At 42.0% G+C, this 22,403-nt stretch overlaps 2 protein-coding genes across 4 annotated transcripts in view; one reads left to right on the top strand and one right to left on the bottom strand.

The window, feature by feature from the left end:
- The window catches only part of atxn1a (ataxin 1a), a 112,585-nt gene extending 103,014 nt beyond the window's left edge, over window positions 1-9,571 (top strand). For both annotated transcript variants that reach the window (XM_030063976.1, XM_030063977.1), the window contains one exon: window positions 1,757-9,571. In XM_030063976.1, coding sequence (XP_029919836.1) covers window positions 1,757-2,356 — 600 coding nt within the window. In that variant the 3' untranslated portion in view covers window positions 2,357-9,571. The remainder of the gene's footprint in view (window positions 1-1,756) is intronic.
- Window positions 9,572-13,290: 3,719 nt separating this feature from the next.
- The window catches only part of gmpr (guanosine monophosphate reductase), a 9,222-nt gene continuing 109 nt past the window's right edge, over window positions 13,291-22,403 (bottom strand). The window contains exons 1-10 of one of the 2 annotated variants that reach the window (XM_030063981.1): window positions 22,130-22,403; window positions 18,187-18,306; window positions 17,384-17,467; window positions 16,742-16,915; window positions 16,558-16,639; window positions 15,653-15,759; window positions 15,231-15,273; window positions 14,864-15,023; window positions 14,032-14,227; window positions 13,291-13,989 (exon numbers count right to left, since the gene is read on the bottom strand). The exon at window positions 22,130-22,403 is cut by the window's right edge and continues 109 nt beyond it. In XM_030063981.1, coding sequence (XP_029919841.1) covers window positions 14,044-14,227; window positions 14,864-15,023; window positions 15,231-15,273; window positions 15,653-15,759; window positions 16,558-16,639; window positions 16,742-16,915; window positions 17,384-17,467; window positions 18,187-18,306; window positions 22,130-22,216 — 1,041 coding nt within the window. In that variant the 5' untranslated portion in view covers window positions 22,217-22,403 and the 3' untranslated portion in view covers window positions 13,291-13,989; window positions 14,032-14,043. Of the gene's footprint in view, window positions 14,228-14,863; window positions 15,024-15,230; window positions 15,274-15,652; window positions 15,760-16,557; window positions 16,640-16,741; window positions 16,916-17,383; window positions 17,468-18,186; window positions 18,307-22,129 lie in introns of both variants that reach the window. The other variant, XM_030063980.1, reaches the window with a different exon arrangement.

Genomic DNA, 22,403 nt, shown 5'->3' with positions numbered 1-22,403 from the left:
TCTGTCCATGGTTTTCTCTCCTTCAAAGACATGCGTGCACGCACACGCACACGGACGCACACACACACACACACACACACAGAAGCTCTCACTCTCTTTGAGGGTCTATGTTAAAGCCGGATAATTTATTTCATCTGTCCATGCTGTGACTCGGCCGCCCACACAGCAGATCTCAAACCCTGTCTCCCACGCCCAGTCGTCTTTGATACCGTACCCCACAAAAGCTGACCATCTTTCAAAGACTCTCTGACTTATCTTTCTCTCTTGTACTCCCCCAGTGGTTCTTCTCGCTCCTCTCTTAGAGGTGGTAGTAGCTTTGAGTCTACACTCAGAGGACTCACACTCTGAGAGGTTGAAAATTATATAATGCAGGGAGGGAAATATTCTGTGGCGTTTGCTTTGACAGGGTGTCTTACAGTCGTATTGTTCTTGACACTGCTCTCTCTCGCTCTCAGTCCCTCACTCCTCTCGCTCAAACCACCTCCCATTAATACCCTTCCTAGTTCTTTTCATCTCCATCCTTGTCCCTTCATCTCCCCCCACCTTCTCATTCTTATTCTCTCCCTCTCTCTTTTACCCTTTTTTCTCCTCTCACTTCACCGTCTTCTTTTCTCTCTCTACAGTATTTCTCTTTCTTTTTTACCCCTCTTTTGCTCTCCTGTTCACTTTCGAAAAGCTCTGCCTTTCTTGCATCTCTCCAGTTGCAAATATATACAAATAATAGTCTAGATTACCCTGTGTGTTTCATGTTTGTGCTGCTTAACCTGAGTACAGCCTTCAACAATATTGATCCATTCTATCTGATAGATTGAAGAGTTGGGGTCGGCAGCGCTAGGATTACCACATATTGGCTTTCATCTTAACCTTCCGAACAGAGAACTTTCATTGTCTTTGGGTGATTTTGTTCTGTTGTTTTATTGATAATGTGTGGTGAGCTTCAAGGCTTAATTCTTGGGTTTGCACTATTCTCCATTAGTCAACATGGCGCTTCTTTCCACTGACATACCGACAGTATCTAGTCACAGCTCTCTGTTAAACCAACCACCAGCTGATATTAAAGGACTGGATTTTTCAAAAATTCTTTCCTTCAACTAAATTCAAACTCCATCACCTCTCGCAAAAACTTCAGTCAGTCTGTCCCTCAGTCCTTTTGTGCGTTTACATCAAGCCTGTGACTAAGAATTGAAAGGTTGCTTTGGATTTACCTTGAGCAGTGCATTATGGTGGTTTAGACACTTTAACAGTCTAGAAAATACAAACATGAAAAGCCTTAGATTAATTTAATTTTAAATGATACTGAGATAATTTTATGTTTTGATATTACCTTACCTTGCTGAGTATATTCACGGCTGGAGCTGTGGCATGACTCATTGTGTAGAATTTGGTTACTAACAAAAATGAAATACTTTTGATGCTCGTAATATCCTGACTGGTCAAATGTCAGCTTTATGATTGATTTTAACATTACTGCATTATGGGGAATTAATGGACATAATGCTCCCTAAGGAGCGATGGGCCTAAGTCAGTAGTAAAAAATAATCTGATATATCTAGATTCCTAGGAACACCCTCACATTTACATTTATTCTAGGCCTAGGCTAAAGCCCAGAGGTGACCTTGTTCTCAAAGTATCGTATATGAGTTAAACACATTTTAAGCTTTTATATGCTACTTTAATCCTGTAATCCTGCTTTAATTCATGTTTGGCATTTTAATGTTTACTTTGATGTTCCCTCCCTCAATTTCCCCTCCTCCAGGTGAGTGTTGAAGTCTTGGTGGAGTACCCCTTCTTCGTCTTTGGCCAAGGCTGGTCTTCATGCTGCCCAGACCGGACAACTCAGCTGCTAGAGCTGCCTTGCACCAAGCTTTCTGTGGGCGATGTTTGTATCTCCTTAACCCTCAAGAACCTGAGGAATGGATCTCTGAAGAAGACCCAATCCCTGGAGCTGGCCACCCCCACCGCTGTCCCAGCCTCCAGCCATGGGCACCTTAAGCCCCCCAGAGCTGTCTCAGACGCTCCCCGAAGTTGCAGTGGAGGAAACTCCAGGCACGGAGAACGAGAGAATGGTGTCAGCCAGCGGGGGAATGGGGAGAGTGGGCGTGGAGGGGGGGCAAATGTGGAAAATGGGGAACTCAGGTTTGGGGAAAGAGGTTCAGTTTCTAAAGGTCAGGGTGCCACCAGCGCAGAAGCTGGCTCCAGTAAGCCAGCACCGGGCCGGAAGCGGAGATGGTCAGCCCCTGAGGGTCGGAAATTGGAAAAATCAGAGGAAGAACCGCCCTTGGCCCTCCCTAAGCCTTCCTTTATTCCACACGAGGTGAAAGTCAGCATTGAGGGCAGATCGAATATTGGCAAGTGAAGGCTAGCAGTACCGCTCAGTAACCCTTGGGATTTGGTAAAACAAAAACGGATTCTACAAAAATACATGAATGCCCATTAATGTTTTATTTCTATTGGTTTTGAAATTTTATTTTCTGTTTTTATTTTCTATCTTGAATTCTGTACTGTAGAGGCAAATTTACCCTACATGTTATCACTTTGCATTATGTCCAAGTAGTTTATAACACATTTTGTTAGACGGATTTGATATTACACAAGCAATCGGTGCCCTTGTGGTGGTTTTCATGAGATGACCTTTGGTAAGGGATTTGTGAAGTGTGCTAAATGTTTATTGGTGGTCGTGTGGCACATAGAAGCAATGCTTGATGGCTCTGCTTGGTTGGGTGCAGTTATATATTATGTAAATTTCAAATTGAAATTGCCCACAGTAAGCTTTTTGACAGCCATTTCACTCCCTGTGCACTGCTGATGAAACTGCTCAGGAAAATGCCTGGACGGAGTCACTCTCCCACTACCTAGAGCCCAACAGTGTTGCCGTGGGCCTCAGAGATGATATGATGTCAGCTGATCCTGAGATAGAAAAGATTTGCGGGTAAACGTTGAAATTGTTATATTTGCTGAAAGAGTGGAGTGCTTCAGTGGGAGATGTAACTTAGAAAATGTTCTTCTCCGTGTCTATAGCATAAATGTACTATGTGTGATTCACTATGTCATCAAGCTGTGCCAGACCTGACCTATGATGTCATCAGGCAGCGCCAGTGTGCCACACTGTAGAGAGGGTTAGTGCTAGATTGGACCTGCCAGAGGGATTTTTTTTTTGCAAAACTCTTGTGAGATTTGTGCACGTAACCTAAACCTTAACCTAACCCTAACCCTAACCGCACTCGCAAGAGGAAGACCCTCCTGGCAGATCCAATCTAGCAAGGACCCCGTAGAGAGGGAACAACAATTCCTCTGTTAAGTTTGACAACAATGGAGTCTTTATTTTCATCTTGAGCATTTTTATTTGATTGTTTTTTTTGTTTTGTTTTGTTTTGTTTTTTTGGTCTCGTTAATTTTCCCTCTCTCCTATTTCACAAGATGGGTAGATGCTTGTTTTAAATGTCTAAATCCTTAATCAGGGGTCATTTAGTTCAAGATTGAACCCAGGTAGGTTAATGTAAATGTGATATACCCTAACCTAACACATACACATACAAACATTCTGGGTTGGCAACTTAACATTGAGAAAATGTTAGGGGAAAACTGCATACAATCTTCATCATTTTGATGCAACATTGAATTACTTTATATTTTTTACCAAGAGAGGAATCGAGAGAATTTGCATGTCAGTTCTGAGAGGGTCAGGATGTTTGAAAGCATTTGACATACCTGTAACACTCACCATACAGCCAACACCATGGTTATTTATCAAATTTTTTGTGTCTCTACAATTACGCAGTACTGTATGTTTTACTTTTTTTTTTTATTTCTTTTTTGTCTTTTGTAGACGAGGATAGAAAGTAGCAACAGCACTTTGGAAAGGTGAAGGGTCATTAGGTAACGGAGTGGTTGTACCATGGGTTCACTAGGAAAGGGACAAATGTGACAGGTATCAGAGAAAGTTCCAGTTACTAGAGGGACAGAGGACTTTTGAGAGGACAAAAGGAACTGGAAATATGACGGTTTTCAGAACTTGTGGTTGTGCAGTAAACGACTGTGGCCGCTGCTGTCATTTGCAATCGTATAAGTGACAGAATGGATACAAAAGTTAGGGAAAGTATTGGAATGTGCAGAGTTTTGAAAGTTTGGCAACTGGCATATGGAGGAGGAAGGAAATGGCGTTGAAATATCCCAATGATGTTCTTTACTAGACTGAGAGCAGTGATTAGAAGCTCAGGCCACAGAATTTTGAAGGGTGACATATTTGTAATGTATGTGTGAATGTTTGAGTGTGCATGAGTGCCGGTCTGTGTATTTCCATACACACACAAACACACACACACACACGGCTACACAAACACAAAACAGTGCACACCCACTCATACGTAGAGACAGGCCAATCATGAAACTCAGACACTTTTGATATGTACTGTATTTACTGATAAGCATTGATATATATACATGTATATATGCAAATGCTTACATTTTGGTGCATATTGTCCCCATTGCAAGGAACTAGTGGGTCGGCATTGGAATAATCCACATTGCTAACAATACTTTTTAAAGTGCTCTGTTATGTGTTTGTGGGTGTGTGTGCATTTGTGTATGAATGTATGTAAAATTTGTACAGGAAAATGATATACTCATGATATATAGACAATGTTAAATGTCCAGTGTTTCTACTTGGAGTTTCTACTTAAGAGAATCTTGCAATTTGCACATCAGGAGGAGGGAGTTGGGTGGAGACATGATTTTAATGGCCCTGTCCTGTAACAAGCCCTAGACCATACACATAACACACTGGAGGAAACCAGGGATTTAACAGAAACAAGTTTGAGGAATGTTTTCCTTTAGGAAAACCTGTAGTTTATATTTGCTGTTCACCAGGCACTTGTCACATCGTAGAGAAAAACTTTCTGAAATGACACTTGAGTTTAAGTCAAGTTCAAATTACATTCAAAGGTTTACAAACACAAACATAGTTAGCATTTTTCATTGAAATGAGTGAGTACCACTAGCTGCAAACTAGAATTTCAGCCTGTGCTTGTCTGTTGAATTTAATCAAAGAATGAAAACAAAGATCAACCAAGGTAGCTGAAGGAGAAATGCAGAATTGTTTCCCACAAAGAGAAATGAGAAATTCATAACATGACATTATCTGTCGTACCCTTAAATAGGAATCCTATCCACTCAGATCTTTTCTTTTTCGCCTAGTTTTCCACACCAGCTCATCTGAACATGTCTGTGCATACTCCGAAGCAAGTGTCCAGGGTGTAGAGGCCAGGGTTCAGTCCTGAACATGGTCTCTGCTTTCAGCCAGCCCAAACCCCATTTTACTCAAACGTAGCAGTTACAGCAACAGGTGTGCTCACCTGCTTGGCCCACATATTTGTTGAGCCAATGGTCCCCCAATTGGACATCCTCACAGGCTTTCACATATATGGCAGGCCAACATCCCACCTCTTTCATCTTTTTTTTTTTTTTTTTTTTTTTTAGGTGTGAACTGACATGCCGGAAAAATGTGTACTACCTGCTGATCCATCATCCGTCAATTCATTTTATTATACTCAATACGAAAAGCTCTCATTGGCAATATTTTTTTTCCAACATGATGTTGTGTTAAGAAACAGATATCGTACAGTTTTCCATGTTTAACTGCAGGAAAATTGGAGTGGACCTGTGTAAAAACTGGTAGTAAAGATAGTAAAAATACCACCCATAATGCTAAGTCGCATGAGTGATACGAAAACCAAGGGATTGCAAATAAAAACAAACAAACAATAATGTGATGGTACATGCATGTTGTTAGGCTCCGAATGTGGCATATTGAATCTGTCATGCAGCATATTGATGCCTCTCACATGCTGCATGCCACAGCAGAGTCTTGTCAGAAGGGATAGTAGTTAGATTACCATTAGCAGTTTGCTGACACAGCGATGGTGTCAAAGAGGCGAGGGAGGGGGTGTGTGGCTTCCAGCATGCATATCTGATGAGCTTTCTAATCAGCCATGGTATGCTGGTGTGCTCAGAAGGCGCAGGTGTTTTTAAGATGGCAGTGTTGTGGGCTGTTATTGTCTCCAAGAAATGATACTGGATCAGTTGTGTTTTCATCCCAGTAACAATATTCAGCAGTGAGGTTTAACCTAAAGCCTGATCCTAAATCTTTTGTGCGCGGCAACACTGTTGCAGGTGGTGGGAGTTTACCACAGCGATGGCAGGATGGATATGTGCTCAGGTGGATGAAGAATGGATGGGTAGATGGTTGGATAAGTGGGCAGATGTATGGTGGTGGTGGGTGAATGATTACACCCCATGTGAGATTTGAAAATGCTTTATTTTTTATAACAAAACAGGGTTTCTCAGATCAACATCGCGGCAGTGCATTTTCATTTCTTCCTTTTCCTATTGATGCGTCGTGATCATTAGCGGTAGAAGTGGTAATACTGTGTGTGCGTGCATGTATGTTGGTCTGTATGTGTGTTACACGTGTGTGCATGTCTATTTGTATTGCAGTTGTGTGTGTGTGTGTGTGTGTGTGTCCACGATTTGTTGTCCTACCCCTCTCTCAGCACAAAAGAAAGCAGATCCACAATAACATCGAGACAAACTTGTCAGCCACTCCACTGCATCACCACTTTTACTCTAGGTCAGGGAAAAACAAAACAAATAAACAAACAACAAAGAAACAAAAAAAAAAACAACAACACACACACACACAGAGAGCCAAAGCCAAGCAATTATGTTGTTGCTTTGGTTACTTAAGAAAGCAATAGTATCACAACATGCAGACATTCTCCTCATGTACGAGGGGTACACACACACACACACACACACACACACACACACACACACACACAGAATCATTCCACTCAAGTTCTCTGCAATAAACGTGTAATAATCCTCTAGCATTGCAACCAAAAAGAAGAGGTGTATGAACACACAGAATTTGCCACAAAACATCTCTGTCCCGCCCGTACAGAGGATAACGTTTTATCACAGATCTGGAGCCATTCGTTTTACGAGCTAATAAAGGTTACCTGAATGCAACGCAGTTCAAATACGCTATTCCCCCGTAAGCCCATTATCATGAATCTAAATCTTTGGGATTGCAGTTGCAACACCGGTTGCCAGTTTTTTCAGGGAAGTGTCTCATATATGCAGTAACAGACCATGACCCCCGAAACCTCCTCTGTCCCAGCCGGTCAGAGTCTCACACTCTGTTGCCATGGGTGCACTTGGTTTTGCATTCCTTTAATGCAGATTTATAATATTCATTAGGAATGTATCACTGTTATGTTTGAAGATGACATACTACACATCAGATGCACCTGAAATAACAACAGATATCCAGACTCCGCCCAGGTCTGCCTTGTTGCCACGACTCCCGTAGTGACCTCGTTAACTTTGTTTCAGGTACCCAATCATAGCCAGCCAGCCTCACAAGCACCTCCTCCTGGGGCAAAGCAATCAGTTAATCCTCAGCAACCGATAGCTACCTTTTCGATACGGCCTGGCCTGGATGTGCCACGGCAGGCCCGGACTGCCTGTTCCCCACTTAATATCATCATTTAATATGCGGTCCCCTTTTCACCACCTACATGTCCTTAGTATGCAGATCATAGTGTTAATACTCGGTTTAATAATAGAAAACTATGAAATAAAGCAATCTGACACGCTCAATAAATTCACATTGTTTTGATCAGCTGTGTGCGTTCTGAATGCAGGAGCGAGAACGGCACATCATAATGAGGTTCCAACAGGTTTTGTTTGAGGGTTTGACGTTCTTTTAATTTTGCTTTGACTTTTCCAAGATCATCCCAAGTCGAACCTTTTATCCCCTTGAAATGTACCACAATGTGCAATACTTTTATTTTATTATTTCCCCTTTACTGTGCCAAGTGTATGTAGCATAGTCCTACTTCGGTGTCTCATCCTTGTTAATGGCTCATGTCTTTGTATATGACTGTGTGCTGATATGTGTCACATCTGTCAGACCGAGTTAGGATGTTTGTGAACAGAAGCAAAACCAACGGAGAGATTTCCCATGCCTCTCCTCCACTTTTGTCTCGGCGGCCTTCCTGAATTTGTGAGCGTGCGTGTGTGTGTGTGTGTGTGTGTGTGTGTGTGTGTGTTATGTCCTGCTGGTGTGCGTGCATATGTGTGTCTGCGCGTGTGTGCACCATGTGTCATGTGTGCCATGACACCGAGTCTTTGTATGTATGTTTTGCTTAAATGCACCTGTTCAAATGTGTCTGACTGCGTGCGGGTATGTATGTATGTATGTGTGTGTGTGTGTGTGTGTGTGTGTGTGTGTGTGTGTGTGTGTGTGTGTGTGTGTGTGAGACGCATGTGTGTAATCAAGTATTTTCTCCTATATTGTCTGTGAGATCATTAACCCTGACCCTCAATGGTTCTCGGTGAGACCCACAGAAAAAAAGAAAAGAAACCTCATTCTTAGTGGGGACCACTTTTTGTAAGAAAAAAAAAAAACAAAGAAAAAAAAAAAAACAACCAACAGAGATGCACATGTAAGTAGACGTAAAAGACTTGATAATGTTTCAGCACTTTCTAATCCTAGGATGGGCTTGGTCTAACCCCTCTGTCTCAGACCGGTACCTTCCCTAGGGGTAACATTCATTCAATACAGACAGAGAGAATGATGGAGAGGAAGAAGAGGGGGGTGAATATGGATGAAAAAGAGAGATGGCTCGGTTTAAGTTTTTGCACATCGCCTTGCCGTAACCTTGCATTTATCTGTCTGTGCTCCATCTCGCTTGGCGCCCGGCGCGTTCTTGGGTCCAACGGGCCGAGGTGTTAGGTGGTTCCTTGGTTCTTTTCTACTGGGAAAACCTTTTCTTATGGAACACATCCCTTCTTTTGTTGTGTTCTGGTTTGTGTAGAGCTTTTTCATCCCTACACTGACCCAACCAAGCTGTGCCATGCCATTGTTTTTTTTATTTTTTTTCTCTCTCTCTTGACATTTGTCCTTTTCAGTTCCAAGAAATTTGGCAGATACATTCGTAAGTAGGTCAGCACAGCTTGGTTTGGCCGTGTCGTGAGAAAAGGCTGCATACAAACCTTTGCTTTGTTTGTGTTATCTTTGGTGCAGGAGCTTTTTCTGTGTTTTTGGTCTCCTTGTAGCACTCAATATAATGTCAGGGGACTTAAAACTATGTAGAGAATGTGTCATTGTTGAGTTTTTGTGACAAGCTTTCTCATTGGAGGAACACTGCTGATGTTGTCTTTTTTTTTTTAATTGGCTTCTTGCACAAAATGACAAATAAAATGAATGTTGGTGTGCGAGCTTTGACTTTTCGATCAGAAAAAAGGCATGTGTGCTCTTTGTTTCTTGATGTTTGTATTTTCATTTTGCAAAAAGGATGTGTTTTTTGGCACTTTGTTGTGTTTTGAAAGTGAACAGAATTCGATCAGGATTCCTTTTTTTTTTTTTTTTTGTTCAAACTTGACTGTTGTTTGACGTCTTGTCAATGTCCATAGCGCTGGATAACCAACTCAGGCAGAAAGAAAAAAAAAAAAAACTTATAGAGGCCCACTTAACAGTTTAGTTTCACCCCAATCAATTTACATTGGTGGGCTGTTTGATATGGGTTAAAAGATATGTAAATTTATCACATATAATTTGATATGATTAACAATCATCGTTATTGATAATGAACTATGAATTATTATTATTATGATATTGTATGTGTTATGCTGGAGATGGCTAGGATTATTCTTCAGTGTACTGAACACTTTTTGTCTGCCATTCTGTACAAGGCAACAAACACTTGGTCAGCAGGTGGCAGGTATGGTTTGCAACCTCTCTGGCCCCGCCCACTGCCACGGAGGGGGTGGAGCTTATCTGTCAATTGATTCCTCCCCCTGTTCTGAACATTCAGCCTGACAGCAATCTGTCTGTCCAAATGTCTCTGCGAAGCCGTGACACCAAGTACTGAACTTGAGACCGTTGGCCCCTGAACCGGCGGCAGAGACGGGACGTTAGGACAGACCAGCAAGGACAGACGTACCTGCAGGGGGCTGGAGCAGTTCCCAGCCAACTTGTTTGTACTATATTGTACTCACCAAGTCCCTGTGTCTCACCACCCCCTTCCTCTATAGCAATGGAGAAACCCTGTCGGTGTATGTATTTGACATCTGTACAAACGCACCTCTTTGAAAAAGAAAATGAAACCTTGACATATCTGCAAGAAATGGGCAACGTGTGTTGTTATTTTCAGTGTCACCCACAAACTCAGATGCCCACACACAGCACAAGCACTGTTCACACACACTCATCTCTCACACACTCATCTCTCCAGCAGCACTCACAAGCTGTGATTCTCTCCACTGGTCAGGCCAAGTGCTGGAAATGAGCAAACAAGAGCTCCCTCTGGTGTACAGCAGGCTGCACGGCATCCTCATCACTTCAAAGCGTAAAGGGGTCAATTACCAGATAAAACTGGAAAAGCTCAAACATCTGGGAGTTTGATCATGGGAGCCCTCAGTGTTGTTTTTAAAATTATCTTCATTTTCCAGCTGCTTTTAGCAATTTTACTCTGCCCTCCCTCCAGCCATGCATGTTACATAAATCCAAACAGATTAAACGGAAACAGCACAAAACGAGAAGCCATGGTCATAATAAAGGACTGTGTGGTCATGTGCTAAAAATGTTTCAGCTCTTAAGAAAAAGGAACAAACATATAAAAAGTACAGAAAAATGAGGGCTGTTAGGGTTGAGGGCTGTTAGATCAAGACTACAGATTAGTTTTGACGGTGATAAAATTAATTGCAGGCCTGCATGATCAGTACAGTAAACACAGCAACGTCATTTTTTGTGTTCATGCTGATTAATCCCAAATTTATAAAAAGAATAATAATAATGATAAGGGTTTAAATAACAGTTTGAATAAAGACAGATTATCTCATTCTCTCACCCTTTTTGCAGTGTAACACGCAGGAGATGTGGGGACTGACAGTTAAATCCTTCAGACAGAAAATGGAGGATGTTTTTTTCACAGGTTGGTTTGTGAAAATTCTCAGCTCAGCTTTGGGGCCTGTGCTAATTTTCAAGAACAAAATGTGTTTCTTGACAGCAGACAGGCCATAAACAAACACACAAAAACACCAGAATGTGCTCATGCCAATAATGTGACACTTAGATATATGAACTGCAATGAATGAGCCCAGTGATAAGAAGGAGGTGCACTTATAGGGACACTATTGTTTGATGACGGTGATGTTAAGAGATTCACACACATACACACACACACACACACACACACACACAACAATTGGTCTCTCCTTAGTTATGCACTCAGACTTTTTTTTTTTTTTTAATTACAACCGATTTCCCACTGGAGAAAAAAAAAATCAATATTTCATTAATTGTTAGCAAATTTGTTTAGAAATAAGAGAGCATGTTATCATGTCATTACACAATACACATGCAAATAAAACAATAAATAGCTGACCCAAAATTTGTAGTTGCAATAATATTTAGTAAAGTCTGATTTTGCCTCACTTTCATTATAAGCTGGGTATTAAAATATTACCTTTATAGGGTTAATGCACATGCTCAGGCTTCTTAGAAAAAAAAATACTTGAGACCAACCATTACCATGTTGCTCTCACTTCCCTTTCTTCACCACACAGACACACACATGTATGTGTTTTTTAGTGGGAGCAGTAGCTACATCATGCGCTGCACATGATGCTGATTTGTAAGAGCTGTAACACCTTCGTTGTTGTTCATTAATTTCAGAGGCCAGCCATGTGGACGAGAGCGTCTCCGTACACACCCTGCATGGCTGTATTTTCATGGTAAACCTCCACAGAACAACACACAGTGTCTCTGCAACATCCTCTCTGCACAAAACCACCACAGTTCCTCAGTGGCTGAATCTAAATAATGATTCCAGATGGAGTGTCATCAAAACTGTTATAACAGGATGACCCAACACACCACGCAGCACAGCACAAAGGAGCCACTGCTCAAACAGTAACTGCAAGTAATTCCTAATATTGAGATGCCCAGAGTGTCTTGGATGCAAGTTTATCATGCTACAAAAGAAAAGAAAAGAATAATAAATAAATGCGTTATAAACAGTTATAAACTAAAATTAAAAATATAAAATGAAACTGAGCTGTCTACTGTGCTTTATAAAGCAAAAGAGAAAATAGATGTGTTTTTCTTTGTGTAATATGTGCTGGCCAAAAAAAAAAAAAAAAAAAAGCAGAATGAATTTTGGGTGGTGAATTTTGGGCTATTTTTACTCAACACTGACTGTGCAACAATATGGTGTTATCCTGTAGACCAACTTGTTCAGCCCCATGAGCTCCTCTCTCTCTGGAGGAAGTGTCAGTGTTGTTAGTGCCATCAAAAATACTTGAGAGAAAACAGTAGCATCCTGTTTGGGATTGTTCTCAGCTAAATAGTCTGTCAGGGTGTTTCATTTTGTGCAGCATGAAGTGGCTCCAACTTCAAGTGAGCTGTCTTTGTAATCACTGGTTTGCAAAAAGACTCTAATATAGACTCTAATATCTGCAAAACACACAAATACATTCAGCACTGTTAGACAGTAAAATATAGTTTCTAGTACAGAAATTGAAGACAATGACTGTTCTCTGATTATTAGTTTTATTACCTTGCCTTGGAGTAATTGTTGCAGTAACAATAGAATTATGTATTTTCAAAGTGCTGTGTTCCACCATTTTCCACGCAATTATATGATATTTGTGTTTAATTGTTGTTCTGTTTATGTATGTACTATAGTTTTACAGTCATGTTTCCCTGAAGATCCTTGAAGTACAGTGAGTTACTCCTCAGCTCAGCAGAAGTAGATTCCTGGTTTAAAATGTCAGGCACAGTGGAATCAATGAAGTAGACACAAATATGACTGCTTTGCATGCACAGCTCAAGTATGTCGAATGTTTGGAATACATTAAGCCAGATGTCCTGACATTTTTATGGCTCGAGTGAAACCTTCTGACACAGCCGCAATGCATGCACGCGGCCACGCACGCAAACACACACACACACACACCATCAAAGGGAAACAAAACAAACACCTCTTCTTGCTTCCTCATAAACCACTATTTTGTTGTCAGTTGTTAGGAATATGATTTTCACACCTTTTCAGTAATGCATCCTTGGCTTCAAATGGAGAGGACAACACATTCAGCCTGCAGCATGGCAGAGGGAGAGAGCAGCAACAACATTTAACTATTTCCCTCATCTCCTTTAAGCTAAAAGGTAGACAAACCCAAGCAACATAACACATTCAGAAAGCTTCAGAGAATTATCAACACCACTGGGGAAATCATCAGAGGATCCTGCATGCAGTTTATTGCAACAAAGTTATCTCCAGTGACATTTCAAGGGCAACATCCCTGGATCTTGCATATTGATTTGCACATCCTGTTATTCATTACTCTGCAGAGCAGAACAGTTTCCCAAAATTATCTTAGCACTAATATCAGCCTTCCCCTGCTGAGTGTGTTTACATAAAGTGTGTCTCACTTAGGAAAGGAATATTTTGACTGGGAGGGGTGATAATGCAGATCAGTACATATGCCTCAGTATCCTGGCAAATATTTTTGCATGAGCCCATTTAAAAATGGAATATTTTGTGTATATGCAGCATGTAAATGCACTCGCTATGGAATTAAATTGACTGGAGTGCTCTGATGCCTCTGGGAGACGTTGCAGTGTAGATTACACACCACCAAGAGCTTTTTGACAGCAAATGTCCTGAGAGAAACAGGTTGGGTGATCATTTGGAAGTGTGTGTGTGTGTGTGTGTGTGTGTGTGTGTGTGTGTGTGTGTGTGTGAGTGACTGAGTGAGTGAGTGTGAGTGTGTCAGACAGAGGAACAGTACAGTATGTGTGTGTTTGTGTCTTTCCATGTGTTACACCACTATCTCCTACCATTGCACATTTGAACTCACAACACACATACTATGCATAACAGATTTATACAGTTTCTATGTGTGTGTGTGTGTGTGTGTGTGTGTGTGTGTGTGTGTGTGTGTGTGTGTGTGTGTGTGTGTGTGACTGGAGGGAGGTCACTGGGTGAACATTTGGCTGGACTGCTGTGTGACACGGATGAAGGTGGTTCTTCGGCTTAGTTCCTTCAGCTTGGCGGCGCCCACATAGGTGCAGGTGGAGCGGAGGCCACCCAGCACGTCACGGATGGTGTTTTCAACATCTCCCCTGTAAGGAACCTCCACCGTCCTGCCCTCTGACGCCCTGCCCGCCGCAGGGGGGAAGGAAGGAAGGAAGGAAGGAAGGAAGGAAGGAAGGAAGGAAGGAAGGAAGGAAGGAAGGAAGGAAGGAAGACATAGAAAGATTTTTTTCAGTTAACGTGGGCAGACAATCCCAATGAAAGAGAAAGCCCTTTCATCATCATATAAGTTTAGATGCCTCTTAGAACTATTTAAAGGGACAGTTCACTCAAAATAATGCAGTCTATCCATCTTTAGAGTGTTTGTGTGATTTGGCAAGGTTTCCAGTGTGCCTGTCTCCTAGCACCCCAGCACAATGGAGCTAGGCAGGTATTATTTTGTGGGGGCTCAAACCATCAAAAATTTGCATGTGAAAAACTCAGCAGCAACAGCTTTTCCCAAAAACAACAACAACAGGGGACTATTTCCTGCCAAAGAACACACTTTAGTACAAATGCTTATGAAGGAGTGTGAACTGACTTGGATAGATACAATTTGTTGGTGTTGCTCAGAAGGAAATAGTTTGTGTGTCCATCCAGTCCCATGGTATTAGGGTGAGGGAGACAGGGAAAACATTTTTTTTTTTTTTTTTTCAATTTGGGTGAGCTATATCTTGAAGGTGGCAAAACATAAAAGCCAAACTCTGAGAACAGCTTCTCACCTATACTCAGCCACGCCTCCGACATATTTCTTCATGGCTGTGTCAGAGCTCATGCCGTAGAAGAGTTTGAACTTTTTGCCGTTCTTCTCGATGACCTCCCCAGAACACTGGTCGTGGCCCGCCAGCATGCCGCCCATCATCACAAAGTCGGCCCCCGCGCCTGAAGAGGCAGAGGAAGAGGACAGCTCAGCTTTACAGTTTAAACCTTTCATCTTATTTATCAAAGATGCTGGCTTTGCTGGAAATTCTGTCCTGTTATATATTTAACAATGTGTGTGAAAGAGCTACAACACAACATAACAGTGAATCAATAAGCTCATGACTGACAAAAAAAAAAAAACATGAGGAAAGGAGGTGGTGTGCTTACCAAAGGCCTTGGCCACATCACCTGGGCAACTGCAGCCACCATCCTGAACAGTGGGAGGAATTATCATCAATCAAATGAGCTCACAGTGAATCAAAGGATAAGCATATTCTTTACTGTTCATTGAGAGATAACCAAGGCTGCCCTCTACAGGCTTCAGAAGATAAGACACTGACTATCAACAACAGCAACAACAACAAAAACTGTCTTTGGTCTACACCACCTGCATCTTTTAGCTGTTTGGTAGAGACATTTTTAGCTTTAAATGCACAGAAAAGCTTGGTAACTGAAGTAAAACTGCTCAGAGCTAACTATAGAATGAGTAATATGTAATTATGACTCCTAATTTGCACATTTATAGTCCTCCACTCTTCATATACTGACACTAAGCATGGCAGAAGGGAGCGGAGTGATGAGGGACTTACAGAGATGATGTGTCCTTTGAGTCCGTGGGCTGAGTCTGCACACTCTATAACAGCACTGAGCTGCGGGTATCCCACCCCTGTCTTGATTCGTGTCGTGCACACAGACCCTGGAACACACAGTGTGCAGCGCAGCCACCTCAGAAATTCGCCGTCATGCATCTATCTCTATCACCATCTATATTTCATTACTAGCGCCTCAGCCACAGGAAGCTTCTTCTGATTCGGCACTGTCAAGTCAGGTTAAATTTATTTATAGAGCACATTTCACATGATGAAGCAAGTTGTGCTTGCAAGCTTTGCAAACACAAAGAAAAAAAAAAAAACACCACCAAATCCAGCAGTAAAAACCATCTAGAGTTTATGTGCTTGTGAGATTGGCTGGGAAGGGTGAGATACTGGAGGTCATTAAAAGGCTAGTGTCAGATGTGGCTCATTTGGAACCATGATATCAAATATGTCTGTGCCGGGCCATTGAGAAAATGAAAAAATGTTGCTGATACTGGAACAGTTGCAGGCAACCACCGAGGTTACCAATACTTTTTTTTTTTTTTTTTTAATTTATGCGTTACAAAAGCATACTCTACATCATCTGAGAGACAAAAGGTGTTCACAGTGCCAAAGTGCAGTCAAACATAGGACATACACACACAACACAAGGCACTAAAGGTGCTCAAGTGCTTTAAGATTTAAAGCGACTGAGGTCAATCACCTTTTTGCAATAATAGCAATAATTCATATTTGACTGCATTTGTCTCACTATATGCATTTCTGGCTGGAGTTTGTGCTAGCCTGCCTGTCTGACAACCACCTCATTCGCCTCTGTTGTTGTATGTGAGGCTCTGAGTGCCTGTGTGGTTTCCTGTTGAGTTAGCAGACTCCTCACACATTCAGACAGCTACACCCACCTGGCCCAATGCCCACTTTGATGATGTCAGCGCCAGAGAGGATGAGCTCCTCCACCATCTCCCCTGTTACCACGTTTCCAGCCTGCGAGACAGACAGCATTAGCCCTAACACAAATTGTGCTGTCGTGCATCCCATAAATCCATAAACAGCAGAGCAGCAGGGACGCTAAACTGTCTCGCTTACCATGATGGTGTGGTTGGGGAACTTTTCTCGGACTGTCTTGACAAACTCCACAAAGTACTCAGAGTATCCATTGGCCACATCCAGGCAGATGTACTTGAGGGCAGGGATGGCTTCTAAGATGGCACACAGCTTCTCCAGGTCCGCCTTGCCACTGCCAGAGCTGGCGGCTACATTCTGTCAGGTAAAATCACAAGGCCATGTTTAAAGGAGAATCCCCCTAAAAACTGAGAATTCACATTATTCTTATAATTTAAGACTCGAATCAGTGCTTATGAACATGAACAACTCTCCCACAGTCAACTTCTCGAATCTGTAATGTCCTACTGATGTACAGTCCAGAAATGCTTCACTGACAACAAGCAGAAAACTGGCTCATGTTCCATTCATATTTTCATTTACATTCATATCTTTTCAGTTCTTTATGGTGCCAAATAAAATGTTTATCAGTAATGCCTGCGCTGTCCTCAGATTCAGACAAATGCTGCCTTTTAATATTACAAAGTATGAATCCCCTCTCTGATGTTATCCCTTTCATGGACAAGAAACTGGAGTGTCCTTGCAATTCCTATTTTTGCTTCCAATCCATTGAGACGACATGTTGTATAAATATAGGACAACGGTGGCAGGTGTTGGTGCTCTCACCTCTAAACATTCGGGATGACTAGCAGCAAAGTTTTTCCAGTCTTCTAAAGAGTAGTGCTTATGAATGGCTGTGAAGAGGGTGTGCTAGGGAGAGAGACAAACACAAAGAAAGAGCAATCAGATGTTTATTTCTGTCACTGGAACCAAAACCTGACGGTGTAGCTACTGTTGGTCCATCAAAAGGTAGAAAGCTGGAGGAACCATCCACAAATAAAGAAAACATGTTCTCTCTTTGTTTATTCATGTTTGATGTGATGCATCTTCCCTTGCCTATTTGTGTTTAATACAAATATCTTCATGCCTTACCCACTACAGACAGTGATGGTTCAGCCTATTTCACTGGGCTTCCATATAAACACTTCACACAATTGTCCTCTTTTGGCCAGCCTCTTTTATTCAAATTTATATTCATTGGTCGTGTACCATCCACATCTAGAAAATCATTGTCAGGTCCAGGAGCAAATCAGTGAGCCAGTAACTACTGATGTGAGGACACAAACACTTAAATCTCCTAAGTAAACCTTGTGTGCAAGAAAAGACAGCAAGCTGTAAAATCCAGCATGCACACAAAGGCTGAGTGCTTCTTGGACAAGGTTGTTGATTCACATTTGTCCCAAGGCTCGACAGACTGAGCCGTCTGGCTTTTGTCTTATGAGTCTGTGGCAAATGCCGGCAAATCTTGGAGGATGAACTCAGGAAATTACACAAACGACCACAACAAACACAGTGCATTACTCCAAAAGGCAGGGTGTAGTCACACATGCTGCTGTGTATCCTTCACCCGTTCCAATCTGTCAACTCACTTTGCTGAGGACCTGTGCCATCTCAAAGGTTCCCGTGGTGTCCATGTTGGCAGCGATGATGGGGATGCCAGTGTAGGTCTGTTTGGAGTTGCGGAATGTGAATGTCCTCTGTAGGTCCACCTGAGGGCACAGACACAGTCCTCCATTTTAAAACAACAGACGTGTAGGAATACACTATGTGTGCACCACATCAGTTCAAAAGTCAGTGTACTTTTTTATTGAACACTTTAATGTGGAGTATTTTTAAACATGTTCATGTTCAGTTTCATGTTTTTGCTAAACAGAGAAGCCATTTTAAACCAGCAAATGTCAGTATATGTGAGATGGTCACCCAATGAAATTCCCACACACATCAGGTCAATCAGGTCAATTAATCTACTAATGCAATTAATCTACTAGTGAAAAAAAAAAAAAGTCAATGCACATTAAGAATACAACTTTAGTTTGTCTATCACCTAGCTCGTTATGTCATATGTGTGTTCCTACTCAGTCTATGTACATATTAACTATCATCCATATCAAACATGGCTGTTTATGATAAACATACCACCCACCTCCGTGTATTGCATCACTTAATATTTGTAAAGGTAGGTAGTAAAGTTGTGACACTACTAATGATTCACATGGAAAAGCTGGCAAGTGACACGATTACTGATGTCTGAAATGAGCAAAGGAGTGAAAAAGAGAGGCATTTCTTTCAAGAGTAGGTTTATTGTCATCATCAGCAATAAGCTGTTGTGATCATTTTCTTTGCCAGTCTCTTTGTGCCTGTTTGTAGTCTTCAGAGCTGAATCATGTAAAAATATACAGTACATGACCAAATTCTGTGGAATGGTTTTTGTGTGCACTCCCTGACAGCACATCCAGACGACTCTGGGTTCCACACAGCTGAGCTGAATCTATCTTGATCACAGACGGGCTCAGACAGGCACTTTTCCCTCTTTCATAACCACTGAAGGAAACACAGTGTGTGGTATCATGAACACTAATGACACTAAAGTTAACCGTTTTAATTCCTTGTTTGACTCATTGTTTTTTTTTTTAACCCTCCAAAGTTGTCTTAAAGGCCATTTACTCACAATTCTGATTCTTTTCTCATTCTTAGAAATGTGAGTAAATGGCCTCACCTTTCTGATTCTCAGAAATGTGAGTAGCTAATGTGGCTCACGTTCTGCAGAGTCTGCACTAATCGTGATGCAACTGCACTGAATCATTTAGATGCGATAGCCAGCTAGCTATAGGGCTGTGGCCAGTAATGTGATAGGCTGCACGAAAAGATCAGTGCTCACTGTGGCACACCAACTCCCCCCTTTTACAGCGGGGTTTTAACTGCACTGACAAAGCAATGCACAGATAAGCTTCTAATTCACTTTTCACTCACTATGAGTCCATATTCACTACATGATCTGCTAACTTCAACAGTGAGAAACAACATTATGTTCACCTGAGTCGAACCTCTGGACCATCAGCTCATGAGCTGAGTGAGTTTTACAAAATCATGTTAGATTGTGCGTTCCATCTAAAATCCAACGAGAAAGGGCACATGTGTAATAAAGTGGTCTCACTGAACTCAAAAAAACATTTCCAAATTTCATTCCTTATAAAAACATGACCTCTGTCCCTACAGGGAAAGTAAGGCTGAGAGAGAGAAACTGTTGTCAGGCAGACTGTCTATAATGGAGTCAAACTTGTCGAATGTAACAACTGCAGCAGTTTTGAAACTCATTTCAGGGCTGAGAAACTACATCCTATACTGAAATTGTATCCAGCAGTGTGAGAGCGCTGAATGCCTTTGTCGAGCAGAGCCGTCAAGTGTATTATGCATACTTTGGGTGTGGAAAGTGTTCCGTAACCGTCACAGTGAAATAAATCCCGGAACCACAGTGAAAACAGCCATAACTCATGGCACAGGGGAGAAAGAGGTATGGGGTGAGAGATATATGGATGAGAACAAGTGAGGGAGGAGCCTGTAGTCGTGCATATCCATTTCATGCTGCGGCAAATCAATATAGGCCTCTCCTCTCTGTACAGCATGCTGACTCAGCAGGATTTCCTGGCCAGTCACCACTGAATCATGGCTAAGTAGCATGCATCCATCCAGAAGGCCTCAATTATGAAAATTAGATCAGACTTCATGGTATGATGATGTCAAAAAACAAAACAAAACAAAAAAAAACATAAATGTAAAGAAATGATATCTGTAGCATCTATCAAATGTAGATCAGTGTAATTCATTTAATTTTTGGATCGGTATTAATATATTATTACTTTGGTCAAAGTAACAGAATTTTGTTTTGTTGTAGTTCATCCTTCACTACCTGCTTATTCACGAAATGGGCACTGATGAATCTTTCTTCACAAGATAAAATCTGTGTCCCTGCATTTAGAAACATCTAAATCCAGAGATGGGAAAAGTAAATTTGTCTTTCTCAAAACATCTGGCTAAAATGACGCCCATCAGCAGTCTTCTAATCTAATGAAATAATTCAAATGTGATCTGTTTTGTTGTTGATTCTACTGTTGCAGTGTTGGATAAGATCAGAGGTGGCAGAGTCTTGGCTCGGTCTGAAGACAGACGGCCCTGCTCAGTAGTACATCGACACTTGATATCCATGTTATTTGCCCAGGCCACCAAGTGGTCTCTCGTTATTGGTGCACTGGTGATGTTAGTCCCTCCCCCTTCTCTGATGCCTTTACAGATGTGTGGTAAGCCTAACAGGTGGATCCACACAACTGCTACAAGTGACAATAACTCAAACAAGTCAGAACTCCAACTGAAAGAATATTTCACAATAGAGGATTGGAGGATTTGACGGAAAATATATTTAAAAAAAACAATGTGCTATTCAACTGAAAGGTTAAAAAATGTGTCGTGGGTGCATTGTAATGTAGATAAGTTGGTGCATGTCTCTTTATCAGTGTGTGTAGGAATCTGTCTCTGTCTGTATGTCTTTCCATTATCAGCTTGGAGATGATAAATATCCTTGTGGTATATGGAATGTGCTCCGGTTGACTGTAATGCACACAGTCCTATTTTTAAACAGGTTGACTGAGAGGCCTCCTGTGGCTCATGTTGCTTGCCACTTCACAGCAGCCAGCACCCACCCACCCCACACCTAGTGCCACCTTACTAGTATCATTATACAAGGCTTGTACTGGGCGCCTGCACTAGTGATACTAATAAATTAAAGGGGCTAAGTTGAGGAGGAGAAGAAATTAAAACAATAAACAGTGAGGATTCTGTTGTTCCAGGGAGACATGCAGGCACCTTTCACCTACTTACAACAGGGAAAACAGATGACATCTCTCAAACTCCTGCTTTGCATATCATGTTCTGCTCCTCTCTTTTCTCTTTAAAGTGAGGCTGTAATTCTCTACCTGTCACTCCTTGAACTGGCTCGAGGCTCCAACTGTGCTAGCCCTGTTTTCTCTCACCTTTACGAAGGTCACTCCACTGTGTTGCACTCATTCAGCCTCGCTTTAGTGCTCAGTAAAGAACAAATGCAGTGCACGCCTACTGTAGGCCTCCGCAGGCAAATGAGACAAAGACAATTATGATGTGACATTGCAGATAGGCACAAATAGAGATTTGTGTTAGGCTGGCTCTCTCCAAATTCATTGAGATGTCCTTGGAAAGCAGGGAATGAATTATTGGGATGATGAATGCCACCCTCTTTCCATCCCAAAAATCATGGTGATCTCAGCTGGAAGGCCACAAAACCCCCAAGAGCCCCTCTCCTACCACCCACCATATAAAAGGCTACATACATCTATTGCGTCACTCACAGTAGGGACGTAGACGTAGCTGTACTTCCTGAATATGGCTACTGGTGAGCAGATTACCCTGCTTTTGGGAGGCATTCTTGGCTGATTTCTGGGTTAGTAACTGCAACTGCAAACCTTGGATTACATAATCAGAGGACAAGGAATAAACTGTACCTACCTCTGAGCGACTCTTCAGGCTGCTCCTCTTGGGTCTGAAGAGGACATCTTTAAAGTCCAGCTTGAGGTCTGCATCCACTCGAGGCATTTTGGATCTCCAGAACACTGCTGACCAGGAGGAGGAGGATGAGGACGGTGAGTAGGCAGGGGAGACTTCCCTGAAGAAGGCTGCAGCTGTGGTGGTCGCTGGTCCCACGCCCCAACCACCAAACCCGAACCTCCAGGCAGCCAACGTATTTATAGTAATTGGGGGCCCAGCCCAGCCCCGGCCCCCA

Source organism: Myripristis murdjan, chromosome 11, assembly GCF_902150065.1.
Source record: "Myripristis murdjan chromosome 11, fMyrMur1.1, whole genome shotgun sequence".
Classification (NCBI taxonomy): Eukaryota; Metazoa; Chordata; class Actinopteri; order Holocentriformes; family Holocentridae; genus Myripristis; species Myripristis murdjan.
This window is presented reverse-complemented; position numbering and strand designations above follow the sequence as displayed.